This window comes from Rhodnius prolixus, unplaced genomic scaffold, assembly GCF_049639745.1.
Source record: "Rhodnius prolixus isolate KJV_2025 unplaced genomic scaffold, Rpr scaffold_10, whole genome shotgun sequence".
Taxonomy (NCBI): domain Eukaryota; kingdom Metazoa; phylum Arthropoda; class Insecta; order Hemiptera; family Reduviidae; genus Rhodnius; species Rhodnius prolixus.
This window is the reverse complement of record NW_027411615.1, coordinates 16,586,044-16,599,608: the sequence shown is the minus strand read 5'-3', so window position 1 is coordinate 16,599,608 and position 13,565 is coordinate 16,586,044. Positions and strand designations below refer to the sequence as shown.

The 13,565-nt window shown below is 33.4% G+C and overlaps 1 protein-coding gene across 7 annotated transcripts in view; it reads left to right on the top strand.

The window, feature by feature from the left end:
- Positions 1-13,565, top strand: part of LOC141456709 (neuroendocrine convertase 1-like) — a 75,998-nt gene that overhangs the window by 18,872 nt on the left and 43,561 nt on the right. For all 7 annotated transcript variants that reach the window (XM_074132924.1, XM_074132923.1, XM_074132920.1 and 4 more), the window contains 3 exons: positions 471-640; positions 9,644-9,736; positions 9,818-9,937. In XM_074132924.1, the coding sequence (XP_073989025.1) occupies positions 482-640; positions 9,644-9,736; positions 9,818-9,937 (372 nt within the window). In that variant the 5' untranslated portion in view covers positions 471-481. The remainder of the gene's footprint in view (positions 1-470; positions 641-9,643; positions 9,737-9,817; positions 9,938-13,565) is intronic.

Sequence of the window (13,565 nt, the reverse complement as noted above, 5' to 3'; positions counted from 1 at the left end):
AGCAGAAAATGTTGCAACCATTCTTGAGAAATATATAATTATTAACTACTACTGTCATTCATTTATTTCAGTATTTTCCGAAATATAAATTCAACACAATGGATTATAATTATTTAAAAATAATAATAATAATAATGAACAAAATAACATGCGGCATTGGATGACGTACTCCGTCTGTAATATAACAAAATTGAAAGAGGAAAAATCAATTTGATCAATGAAAAAAAATAAAGTTTCTAAATATCAAAAGCTTTGTATTTGAGTTTATTTGAGAATAAAAAAGTTTTCACCAATTGTGCCAATCTAAAAGGCACAATATACTACTTGTGTTCACTCAAGATCTTTATTATTATTACGTTTACTGATATGTTCGTTAGACATGCTTATCCTTTATAACACATTAATTTATTGTACAGTTTTATTTTAAAATTTATAGAAAGTTCATTATATTTCCCATTATAATGTTTTAGGATTCTAAAGAATGGACTGGACAAAAGTTTTGTCAGCGTGCACGACAGTTTTCTATGTAGCGGCAAGCTACTCACTAACTGATCCAGATATTTGGGTGGCTAAAATTACTGGAGGTCCGCCAGTTGCTCAACTGATTGCCACCGTTTATGGTTATCAGCTTCTGGATAAGGTGAGAACTTCACACTCATCCAAATTTTATTAATTAAAATTAGCCCATTATGCATCAATTGAAGGAAAGTACTAGAAGAAACTATTACAATTATGAGTCTACAATTCTTTCTACGATTGAGAAAAATTAGAACATTCCAGCTAGAATACTGAAGGAAATATTGGTAGTTGAAATTTAGCAATCTTTCACATTACCTAAACTTTGAATCGTTATATCTCGGTTTCTATTCATCAGAGTGCTATGTATTTTGGTTCAAATGTAGACTACAACTAGAACATTCAAGCTAGAATACTGAAGGAAATATTGGTAGTTGAAATGTAGCAATCTTTCACATTACCAAATCATTGAATCGTTATATCTCGGTTTCTATTCATCAGTGAGCTATGTATTTTGGTTCAAATGTAGACTACAACTATCTCTACAATTGAGAGAAATTAGAACATTCCAGCTAGAATACTGAAGGAAATATTGGTAGTTGAAATTTAGCAATCTTTCACATTACCTAAACTTTGAATCGTTATATCTCGGTTTCTATTCATCAGAGTGCTATGTATTTTGGTTCAAATGTAGACTACAACTAGAACATTCAAGCTAGAATACTGAAGGAAATATTGGTAGTTGAAATGTAGCAATCTTTCACATTACCAAATCATTGAATCGTTATATCTCGGTTTCTATTCATCAGTGAGCTATGTATTTTGGTTCAAATGTAGACTACAACTGTCTCTACAATTGAGAGAAATTAGAACATTCCAGCTAGAATACTGAAGGAAATATTGGTAGTTGAAATTTAGCAATCTTTCACATTACCTAAACTTTGAATCGTTATATCTCGGTTTCTATTCATCAGAGAGCTATACATTTTAGTTCAAATGTAGACTACAACTATCTCTACAATTGAGAGAAATTAGAACATTCCAGCTAGAATACAGAAGGAAATATTGGTAGTTGAAATTTAGCAATCTTTCACAGTACCTAATCATTAAATCGTTATATCTCGGTTTCTATTCATCAGAGAGCTATGTATTTTGGTTCAAATGTAGACTACAACTGTAGTCTAATAATATACTAATCTGTAAAGTTTCTTTATCTTTTACGGTTTTCTCAGTAAAATTATTAAGTTTGACTGAAAAAATATTCGTAATAAATTGTAATTGATGCTTCCCATATAATTGATAATGCGTCTAATAATGACGGAAGCGGATTAAATTAAAGATAAATTATGTAGTTTGTTGAAAGTATCTTTGATTGGATTTTTAAGGTTTATAATTCTTGAGGCTTAATGCTTTTTTGTCAAAAAACTAAAGTTAAAGAACACCTTTCTTTAATATTCATGCGATTTCTCTGTTTGATAAATAATGTGGTTATAAACAGTAAAGCGCTATTCTACCAGAGTATAGTTATCTTTAAATGGATTATCATTTTCGAATTTTTTGTTGTCCTAATTTTATATCCACTAATGTCGAAATCGGACAAAACCCCTATTGCCTCACCAGTGGTTATTAGGTACCAGATTGACTATCCTTGATTTATGCCTTAGAAAGAATTTTAGAGAAGTACTTGAAAACTCTATTTTAAATAATGTTTTTATTTGCGAAAAATGATAAAATTGAAAGAAGTAAACATTTTAAAGAGCTTCTTCTGAAGATTTCCTAGCGACTAAAACAAGAATATTAAATTGATTAAAGTAATCAATCTGTTTAAACAGAACCAGCAGACTGTGTCGCTCTTCTGAGTGGAGATCCGCCGTTTCCTCTCTTGACAGAGATCGCTAGAGTAAACAAACGCAGCTGCATTTTATTTGCTCTACTGTAAATGTATAATTGATTAAGTTTTGGTTTAATTTTACAATCTTTAACTACTTATAAATTTAATTTCAAAAAGATTTCATATGTTTATTAATTCATTAGTTTTTACACAGCATTTAAAACAAAAACTAAAAAAAGTTTAAGAACAACCACGTGAAACAACTTCTTACCGCTTCATTTATACTGGGTGTTCATTTCAAGACGGCTCAAATGCATTTCATGTTTAAACGATTAATCTGAGCAAAACATGGTAGAGGAAAAATTTGTTGCCCGTCATCTCTAGTTTCAGAATATGTGACTTGATTTTAGATTCCTACCTGCATGCGCGGCTGACGGATACAGAGAGCAGTTGATAACCTAGCTAACCTGGCTTACGAGCCAGAGAAGGCACCTTTGAAGGCACAGCACATGCTTCACAAGTTGAGTAAAGTGCATTATTTGATAAATTAAGGAATAAGTTTGATCCTTTACATGAAAGATATTGATCACAAATATGTGGCAGGACGTTTCCAATTTTTTTGGTAATTAAACGCAACTCTCCCAAAATTACCAAATAATTATTAAACTTTCTTGTTGGTAACAGATGTAAAATTAATTTTTAGCCATTTTGTGTATGCTTGAGAACATCTAAAGCTCTTAACATCACTCGGAAAACCACTTATTTATTAAGAAAAATACTAGCTTTACTGCCTTGGCAATATTTTTAGTAGTAGATGAAATGCATTTGAGCCGTCTTAAAATGAATACCCTATATAATGTATGAAGCGTATCCTCGGTAGGTTGAAGACCTTCTACCCCCAAGTTCAAATAAAACTAAAATTGTTCCATAAGATGTAACAAAAAATGTTAATGTAATTTATGAACAAGTACTATGGGGTACAGTACTTGGAAATTCCTGCTCTAAGACTGGCTCAACATCTGTATAGAAACGTGACTCTATTTTTGGCCTACATCCTAAAAATAGTTCATTAATTTAATACTGGGACGTAAGATTTCCATTAGATTAGACCCGAAGGTTGGTCTTGCTATTTCACTGAGACTAGAGAAATCTGTTGTGGCACCTTCTAGTTGAGGCACTCGTCCTGTCTCTTCATTAACTTAAGTGTCTGGTGAAGGACTCCTGACCTGGGTAAAGTTTTTAAAACATGAGTTTTTCTTAAAAGTACCAAACTTTCAGTCTTTACATGCCCTCCACTTCTACTTCTTTTTCTTCTCTTCCTTACTCGGCGCTACAGCATTAGGCCTTGGCGGCAGTCTTCCAGTTCTTTTATTTGATAGGATCTTAGCGTAGTAACTCATCTGCACACCACAGTTGGAGGACGCCTCTAAACTTTAGAGTTATCAAGTGTTAGCAACTCTTTACTCGCTTTCCTTATCATCTGGGCCATCATTCAGGACTGTATGTCCTTCTTAGCGCATACTGCAAAGTCTAATAAATAATTTACGGCTATTGGAACTCATCCTTAACCTCTACATTGTTCTTATCCTTAGTCCTGTTCTCATTTACCTTCAATCCGACCTCTCTAGGAGAATGCACTCCGTAGAAAGTCCTTGCAAGAATATTTACATCGCCTGCACAGATTTGTGCAATACAGTCCTGTTTTGTCTTATATGTAACATTCTCCCACAGTAGATTAAAGAGTAGACGTGATAACTGTCTTTACAGTTTTGGAAACACCGTCGGGCCGGCTACACTCTACTCGCACCAGACTATCTGTTGGCAAACTTTTGCGATGCACACGTTTACTTAATTTGTAGTGGCCGTCAAGAGATTTTCAATCGCCCGAATGTCCTCTCGGCCTTGATGGACTAATATCACAGTAAACTTACTTGAGTGGCTTAACGTCAACTTTTCACCTGATCGCTTTCACTTATTTGGCTACTGTACTCCTCCCTAAATTGCTCAGGAACTTTCAGGAGAGTTCCCGGATCAGGATGACTGCCAGTCTCTTTATGATCTTATCCTAAATGCCCAGACTCCTAGACATTATATACCAATGGTCATCAGAATGTTAATCCAGACAAACTCACATTGCCTTAAATTAACTTCGCAAGATAACCACCTAACCACCTAGATAACTGAGAAAATTAAACCCTCTGGAGATGATTATCCTTCTCTAATAAACTCAGCAGCACTATCACAACTAGCTCAGCCTGAAAAGTTTCCTAGGCTTAACGAGATTTAGCTTCGGTTTAGCGCTATCTAACGTCATCCTGACTACCTCCCAGTGTTGGGGTTAACCGAGAATCAGTAATAAGCTGAAAGTAATTACTTAATTACTAGTGTTTGTCTGTTATTAATGGTTATTTTTACAGTTTAATGAAATGTTGCCTAAATTATTGTTTAAACGTATTCGCAGAAACAGTATCTTTCAAGGAAGTAATTGTGTTGTATTTGAAATGGAAGCATAAAAAATTTTGAACGGGTCTCACATAAACGCATATTATATTTATATATAATCAACTCTGTACTACATACGTATACAGCATGAATTAGGTTATTAATATTTCATGATCCCATTTTAGATTGTGAAAAGAATAAAAAAGATTTGAGTGATGTTTGTCAAGTAAGCTTAATAATTCTTTTAATGAGTAATAATTGGTAGAACTTGTGTTTATTTAAGAAATTATTTAAGGTAATTTTACTAAAATATAATGGGGTGTCTTAAAAGCAAAAACAAAAAAATCATTTTAAAAGTTTTAATACATTTATTGATCATTGAATTCCGTTTCCTGACAATACTTACTCGTAGATGTGACATTTATTTTAGTTCTTTAATATTTAATAAAATGTGTTAAACATTTTTTGTTTTTTTGCTATAGAATTGTTGTTCTTCTATTATTGTGATATGGCTGGCTGAACATAGAATATTGTTGACAGTTCTTATAAATTATTATTAAAGTCTTGCGAAGTTAATTCAAGTCAGTTTTGATCAACATTTTTGACGAGCATTGGTACAATTATGTCTTGGTATTTAGGATAACATCTTAACCCATTGCCGCATACTTTTAATTTGAAGATCGTGCTCAGAAACACACTTTTTTTTTCTCAATTGTTTATGACTGCCAGATGGAATCAAGTGTAAGTTGTATGTTTGGAAGTAAAAATTATCACATTTGGCCACGGTTTTTCCAAAAAAAAAACTCTCGACTGTTATACCCGTCATTTCTCTATAGATGCACAAATATTTCGGAGCGATAAGGCATGCGAAAACGCATAAAAAAACAATTGATATGCTGTCTGGCATGCTGTACCCTTTTTTTTAATGTATTATTCAATAATTAACAAATGTATGCGTTAGTACACTTCGTACTAACGCTGTACTTTTTTTATTAATTAAAATGTGCACGACGGCTATAGTCGTGATAAAACAGATAATTTGCGGCAACGGGTTAAAGATAGCATTTATTGGTCTTTATTAAGTAGTGTTCTATAACGTTAACAACTTGGAAAGTTATTAAATTAAAGGGAAAGAGATGCTGAATCAGGTTAATGAAGAGCAGAGTCATCCAGAAGAAAAATTATAAGAATGAAGAGTAACCCAAATTGGGAAAGAAAAATAGATAATAATAAGGTGATGTTGATAAGCTGATCAGAGCTTCAAGGAAAAGTATACATCAGCATTTCTCAAAATAAATAAATAATAAATAAAATGAAAATAAAATATTAAATCAAATCTATTTACCCCTTTCTTCGAAAGAATTCTTAATCATAACGCTCTCAGTCATAAATAGTTGCTATAATCGTAACTGTAATCGCCATTTAACAACAATAACAAAAACAATATTTATTTGGGGTTTATTGTTGTTCAAATTAGGGTTATGATTATTAAATATAATTTGTAATTTTGTAATAATAAGTAGTAAGTGGTGTAAATTCTAGACAGATTTTTTTTTTTTTTCAATTGTTTTAATGAGAGAGAGTTGACAAGAAATATTAAAGTAAAAAAAAACTAGCTAAAATTAACTTAATTAAATCTTTACAAACAGATATAAATGGTCGTTGCTAGTCGAGAGAATATTAACTTCGAGTTGAAATTCGGGCAGTAAGGGCGGTATACCCTAGGGGGCCTGGAGGCGGCTAAAAGGCCACCCACGGTTAACCTCCGGAGGCCGTCCCGAGCAGGATACCATGATTTTATAGGAGCTTGTAGTGATATAAAAGCATTTTAGTTGCGGATCAATACTTAACATTCTACCCCAGCAGTACCACCCACTATATCATCATGTATGGCGATCTACTATCGGGCATATTATCACCCCTAGTGAGAATGATTTTCATGAATGAAATACTGACAGTGGGGTGTGGCAAACAAAATACAAACCATATGTTAACTTAAATGTAGCAAGCTCGCCCCCTCCTTTACAAGACAACATTTCGAGGCTACAAAATAAAAATAAAAATGGCAACTGTTTAAACATTTTTCTAATTTAGCGCTGATGCAGTTTCATCAGACCAAATTTTAGGTAGTTTAATTGCTATTTTGGAAACAGTAAATGTAAGAAATGGAATTTGACCCTTTAAAAAGTAGGACTTAAAAATGACCCGTGAATATTGCTCGCCAAAACGCTTAACCACAAATTTGTTACAGCAATTTAAACTTATTACTTACATGCTGTTCTAAAATAAATCTCTTCTCAGCAAGTTTTATCAAGATTTGTTGGTTAGGTGAATGATTAAAAATGAAAAAATAAAATAAAAATGTGTTATTCCAAAGATAATTTTAAGGTTACTGAAAAAATTATTTGCACTGATAGTTCGACTATTTTTCAGCTCTCTGGAAGGATGCCTAAAAAAAAACCTTAGAAACCAGCAATTTCCTGGGCTAAAATTTCTTATAAAAGTAATGTCATCATTAGAAGTGAATGAATCTAAAAAAAAAAAAAGAATCATTTTCGAGAACATAAAGTGAAGAACTGTTTCAGCAATGCTGAAATTCTGTATGATGGATTTCGGTTGATACCAAAATATGGGAAGCGATCATGGTACCAAAGCGGAATTGAAGAAACCAAGTTTTCGAACTTATAGAAACTTTCCTTTGGTTATGGTTACTCTGTTTATATACATAGTGAAACCTCACGCTAAAAACATATTCGAATTAAAAGGCCTAAAAATAAAGTATTTTTCAGCAAAATCTCATGTTTGGTAAATTCCACACGGCCGCAATATTATCCTAAACTATGTTAACAAGAGAAAGTTAAAATTTTCTCTTGCCCTATTCGAAAATATGCTTAGATTTTCGCCATTTTCAGAGATTGCAGTGCCATTTTCTTGTAAAATTATAGTGGCTCTAAATTAATGTTAAATATTTGAATTCAATAGTTTATCTTAAATAATGAATTTTAATTTCCATCTAGAAAAAATAAAATTGCATTCTCGAAAAGAGTGATTAGCAGAAACCATGCACGATCTAGCGTTAACTGTGAAAGTTGAATAAGAAATAATCTCTATTGCCATCTGTTGTCCTTGAAATAAACTACAGTGAAGCCTAGCTACAATGTAGGTCCTGGAAGTAGTATAACTACCCAATTTTTAGCGGGGCTCAAAAATTATGAATGATTTGGGAGTTAAAACTTAATAAAAAATACATTAATGTATTTCACTGTAGTTCCTGTTCAACTATAAACAATATTTTATTTTATTTAAAAAAAAAACGGATCAATAATCCAATTTACAGAAACAACAATAATAATATAATAATAACACAAATAATACAAATAGTTCTCAGTCTATAATTTAGGTTTAATTTATAATTAGGCTTTAGCATTTTATTTTACCTTTTAAAGGTTATTATACAAATTTATACAATACAAATAGTTCAAAGAAATAGTTGACATCTGGCTTTATTTAGAAAATTTAGTAAAGTAAAGTATTCGCCTATTTTTTCAGGCGGAGCTTTACGTCCAACTGCCAATTAGATGTCGTGGACGGAGGCGACTAGCTAAACATACTTTACTGTAAATTTCTTTTTATTAACCATCCAAGGCCTAAGACCGGGAATCGAACCCAGTATCACAATGCATATTAGCTTTGCAGGTCTCGCCTCTAACCGCTCGGCTACCGTGGCGTCTTAAATGTGCAAAGTGTGACAAAGTGCCTTATCGTGATGCAACACCCACTTGTTCTTGATGTTTGGTCTCACACGAATGACCCTTTTACGAAGTTTTTCAAGAACCTCTCGGTAAAAGTGTTGATTGACCGTTTGACCTTGTGGTAGAAACTCTTTGTGGACGATTCCGTGGATATCGAAAAAACAAATCAGCATGCATTTGTTCTTCGACTTCGCCATCCTTGCTTTTTTTGGCCTTGGAGAGGTTGAAGAGTGCCACTCCATGCTCTGGCGCTTGATTTCTGGGTCGTACTCAAACACCCAAGACTTAGCTTTGCGGTTAGCGTATTGGATTCCTATGCAGAGGTCCTGGGATCGAATCCAGCTGCTGGCCCTTGGATTTTCTCTATCTAGGTGCCTCTTACAGCTCACTGTCCGGTAATAGTCATTGTTGTCTGTAACGAAGGAACATCCACATGAGAAAATAACAAAAAGAGGGCTGAATTACGTTAAATGCTCTCAACCATTACGAGAATATGTCTCAACAACATTTACATACCCATATCTATAAGAATTATGTAGTAAACATGAAGTATTTTAAAAGTAAGTTTATCCTAATAAGAAAGTATTCAAGTATATAAATAATTATTCATTCGTGAAACAAAAAACAAAAAAACTTATTGAATTCTCTTACATGAGTTGTTTTTTTCCCTTCCATTCTGGAATTAGTAATGACGCCGGAGAGCCGTCAGGGATTTAGTTGTTAAAAGTATAAAAATCTCATTTATTAGTATTTAGTTAAACTTGAGTTCACAAAGTACAAATACAATCTGTGTAATTTTTAGAATGTTAAACGTTAAAAGTTAATCTAACAAGAAAGTAAATAAGGTTAATTCTTTACTCCTTTAAGTAAGTCTGACTGATGTTACACCTAGCGTAGTTAATTGCAAGGTAATCACTGAGTGCAGTACACAATCAGCTAATGTTGCACATCTAATTTGATTGCCTTTTGATTACATGTGTAATCTATCTTTATCTACACCAGTAGTTGTTATTTATAAACATTTTTAATTCTTAAATAATACACACTTATTGATTGTTTCAATATGTTTGATTGTGTACTTTAAAATGTGCTTAAATTTTAGTGGCATCTCGTAGACGATACCTACTTATTGAAGAAAATCAATAGTTCAAGTGCAAGAAAACGGACAACAGGAAAGCTTGTGAAAAATAAAAGAGTAAGCTTTTCTAAATACGTAAATAATTACTTTGAAAACAATTAGATTATTTCACTTCAATATGTATTATATATATTCTAGGTTGAATGGGTAGAAAAACAAGTGCCTAAAAAACGAAGCAAAAGAGGAATATTCTCTTGGCTTCAAAGTAGATATCGTAGAGTTTTCAATGATGAACTTTGGGATAAGGAATGGTATATTGTAAGTTATGTATTGAGCATTTAAAAAAATTCTTATTAAATTTGATAAATGAAGATATAGTTGCTTGAATGGAAGATGCTGCTATCTATTGGATTTATTTGTAGTTAAGACTGGATTAGCTTTGTGTATTCATTGCTTCTTTATAATTATTTACAAAACGTTTTAGCTTTTAACTGTTTCAAGCTCAGGTTATAGTTTAATAAAGTTACTCCATTTGTTTCACTAATTATTTTTTTAAGTTTTTGGGGCTTTCTTTAAATTTTAATATCCTCTTTGCTTCAATGAGCGTGAGGCTAATGTTTCTTTGGAGACAATGAATATTGGTTTATAGTGAATAATAATATTGTAATTCTAAATTTTATAAATAACTTCCAGCTTGTTCGTCTTTTTGAGGAAAAAAGAAATTACCTTATCAGCGTCTAAGGATATATAGATATTTAGTTTATAAACCTATTAAATTTGAAGATATCTTTACTCTGCATTATTATTATTATTTACTATCAGCAGTAATATCACCAATGCTGGTAATTTGAGTAGATCGATTGATTACTTAGTTTCCATGATGCTTACACGATTGCGGCTGGCTAATGGAAACAAGGTGAGAGTTAATCTAATCAAAATTGCAAAAGAAAAACTATTGCACAAATCATATTTAATTGGAAATTTCACGAACACTCAAATAACTTTGATACTTTTCAGGATAAAAGTATTTATTTTATGCAATTTAATTTTTGATTAATTAGTAAAATATTTAAAATTAAATATTCAATATGTCACTTCATAAATTGTAATCTTATATGGTGGTATATAACCTAACATTAATTTCAGCTCAATAGCGGAAATACTGATTGGGTGATGAGCTTGTAAGTGAAATTATCATTAGCTGTATTATCGCTGTTATTCACAGCTGATTGGATGTTGAGTTTGTGTGTGATATTATCATTACATTGTTTTAATTTAACAATTACTGAATGAGATAATCTCTGTTGGTGCTTCATGACTGGGATTTCTGTCATATGCCACCTACCACAGTCTAGAAAACAGAAAAACGGAGTCTTCAGTTCAAGATAGCCAAGCAGTTAAAGTAAAAAACAGATTTGGAAGGATCTGATTTTTTGCAGAATCTACTGGAATAGAGGAAACACCAAATGTAAAGATGAAGTATTCCAGCACAGAGTCTTTCTTCTAGATTGTTGAGAACAGCAATTCCTTAAAATCCAAAGATTGCAGAGGCTGGCCTAGAAGAATTAACAGCAAAAAATAAAAATAAAAAGTTATGGCTTGCATCCCACACTTCAACTTAGCCAGCGCTAGCCATCGGTGATCTAATAAGGATGAAACTTACTCCAGTGGTCTTTACAAAAAAAAAAAAAAAATGGGTACTGGGTAGAGTTGTGAAACGAGAAAGTTTGTGATCTTATATCGTGGTGATTGCTGGGGTTATTTACCATCGAAATAGTGAATTTACTCACCTGAACTCACCACTCGAAACGAAGAGAATGTAGGAGAGGAGACTAGACCACAACATTGAGACCAAGAGGACTAGATCTGGGCCAGCTTACGAGCCTGGTTTCAAAAAAAAGGAGAGATCGTTACAAGGTTAATTACGGTAGCTCAGTGATTATTATTTTTAATATATAAAATATCATGTTTTGTTTTTCATGAATTTGAAGAGAATTTACACTTTCTGTTACAGAGTGCACGGAATCGTATTATTGAACCTTTTTATTTTGTTTTCTACAACTTTCAAGTCTTCTGTAACAGATCTATATCAATAAACAGTTATTACTTTACATACATATCTATATTTTTTAATTAAAAATTGTTGTGTCAAATGTTAATATCTGCCCCACTGGTGGGGTAGCTTTGAACACAATATAAAATATAAAGAAATGATATTACTTTACTCTGAATCTACCTTCTATCAGTTATTTCTCTCACTACTACATTACTTTCTCTTTTAAACCAATGAAATCTAGTTCAAAAATCAAGAATGACTCAGTTCGGGGATGTTGTACCCGAAGTGATGGGTTTAGAAAGTTTGAACAAAATATTCGGTTTGTTGCGCTTCTTAGTGTAGGTTCGGACCACTTTCCCCTTCTCTGCGATTAAACAAAAAAAAAGTCACAAACTTGCAGGTCGGTAGGGCACATTTTAACTGTGATGTTGAAATGTGCCCCCTCTCCTTCCATAAAAGAAAATATAATATCCAACACTTTTTGCAAGCAAATACACTTTTTTAAATACTAGATTTAAAAATACGAATTCAAAATGTTAATATGGACTAACAATTCTTACCACCTTGTCCACTACAATCTTCACAATACACTTCCCAAAGCTGCAACAAAAATTTTACTTCCACCTTACAAAACATTCCTCAATTCTGGCTTTACAAACAATGAAAACGAAGGGAAACTCAGTCAATTATACAACAGGTTTACCACAAAATATGGAGAAAATTACCAATCATAAATGTTTTAAATATTTGGCGAGAAATTAAAACTGTTCAAATGTGCCTCCCTCTCCGGTACTTATTTTATTTACTGTCTATATTAATATTAGTAATCATGTTCAGCCATTTTGTTCATTTACTGTACTCAATTTTAATTAGCCCTTGCATCCTTACCTTCACGCATAAAGGGTTTTTTCTATATGTTTTTACCTCGAAGTTAACTTTATCTCTTCGCATTGTTTTATTCTGTGTTGATTAAAATTCTGTGATGTGTTTACTTGATTTGTTTCGTTACATTCTTATTTTTAAAAAACCTTTATTTAAAATTATAAATTTCGGTCGAGATAATTGCCACAGGCCCCATGATAAGATAAGATAAGATGGTAGACGGGACGGGACCTATGCCCCATGGCACTGCAGCCACAAAAGACTTATTGTGCCAGTCCCTTCTTAGTTCTAGTAAGCGAACCCTCCCCTCCTAAAGAGGTTGAGGACCTTCCCTACTAGTTCTTTTTGCGCTACTATCTCCTTCGGCCTCAACGTTCCAAAGGTTTCATAGCGCAAACGTTCGATTGCAACGCAATCGAACAACAGGTGAGAGGCCGTTTCCTCCTCTTCCTGACATAATCTGCACAGCGGCTCCGAGCTGATAAGCCCCACCCTGCACAGATGCTTTTTAAACCTACCGTGCCCCGTGAATAGGCCTGTAATCAGAGTAATCTGATTTCTGCCCACAGGGTCTCTTTGGATCTTTGCTTACACAGCCAAGGCATCAAGGTCTTGCTGTGTTTAACCCCAGGACACATCACCCAGTCCTTTTCATGCTCCCTCCAGATCCAATCTCTGAGAGCCGCACGAACCGAACCCCTGGTGATCCCCAGGACAGGCTCTGGACCGATGAAAGGAGTGTTAGCTCCATTCCTGGCCAGATAATCAGCTTTTTCATTCCCTTTAATACCCACATGGCCCGGCACCCATTCCAACCGAACTTTGTTGTGCCGCGCCAGTAGATCTAGGGCCTTCCTGCATTCCCAAACCAGGGAAGAGGTCATTCTGAAGGATACAAGAGCCTTCAGTGCAGCCTGGCTGTCCGAAAAGATACGAATCTCCCTATTTCTAGGTTCCATCCGCAGGTTTTCCTCAGCACATATTTTAATAGCAAAAACCTCGGCCTGG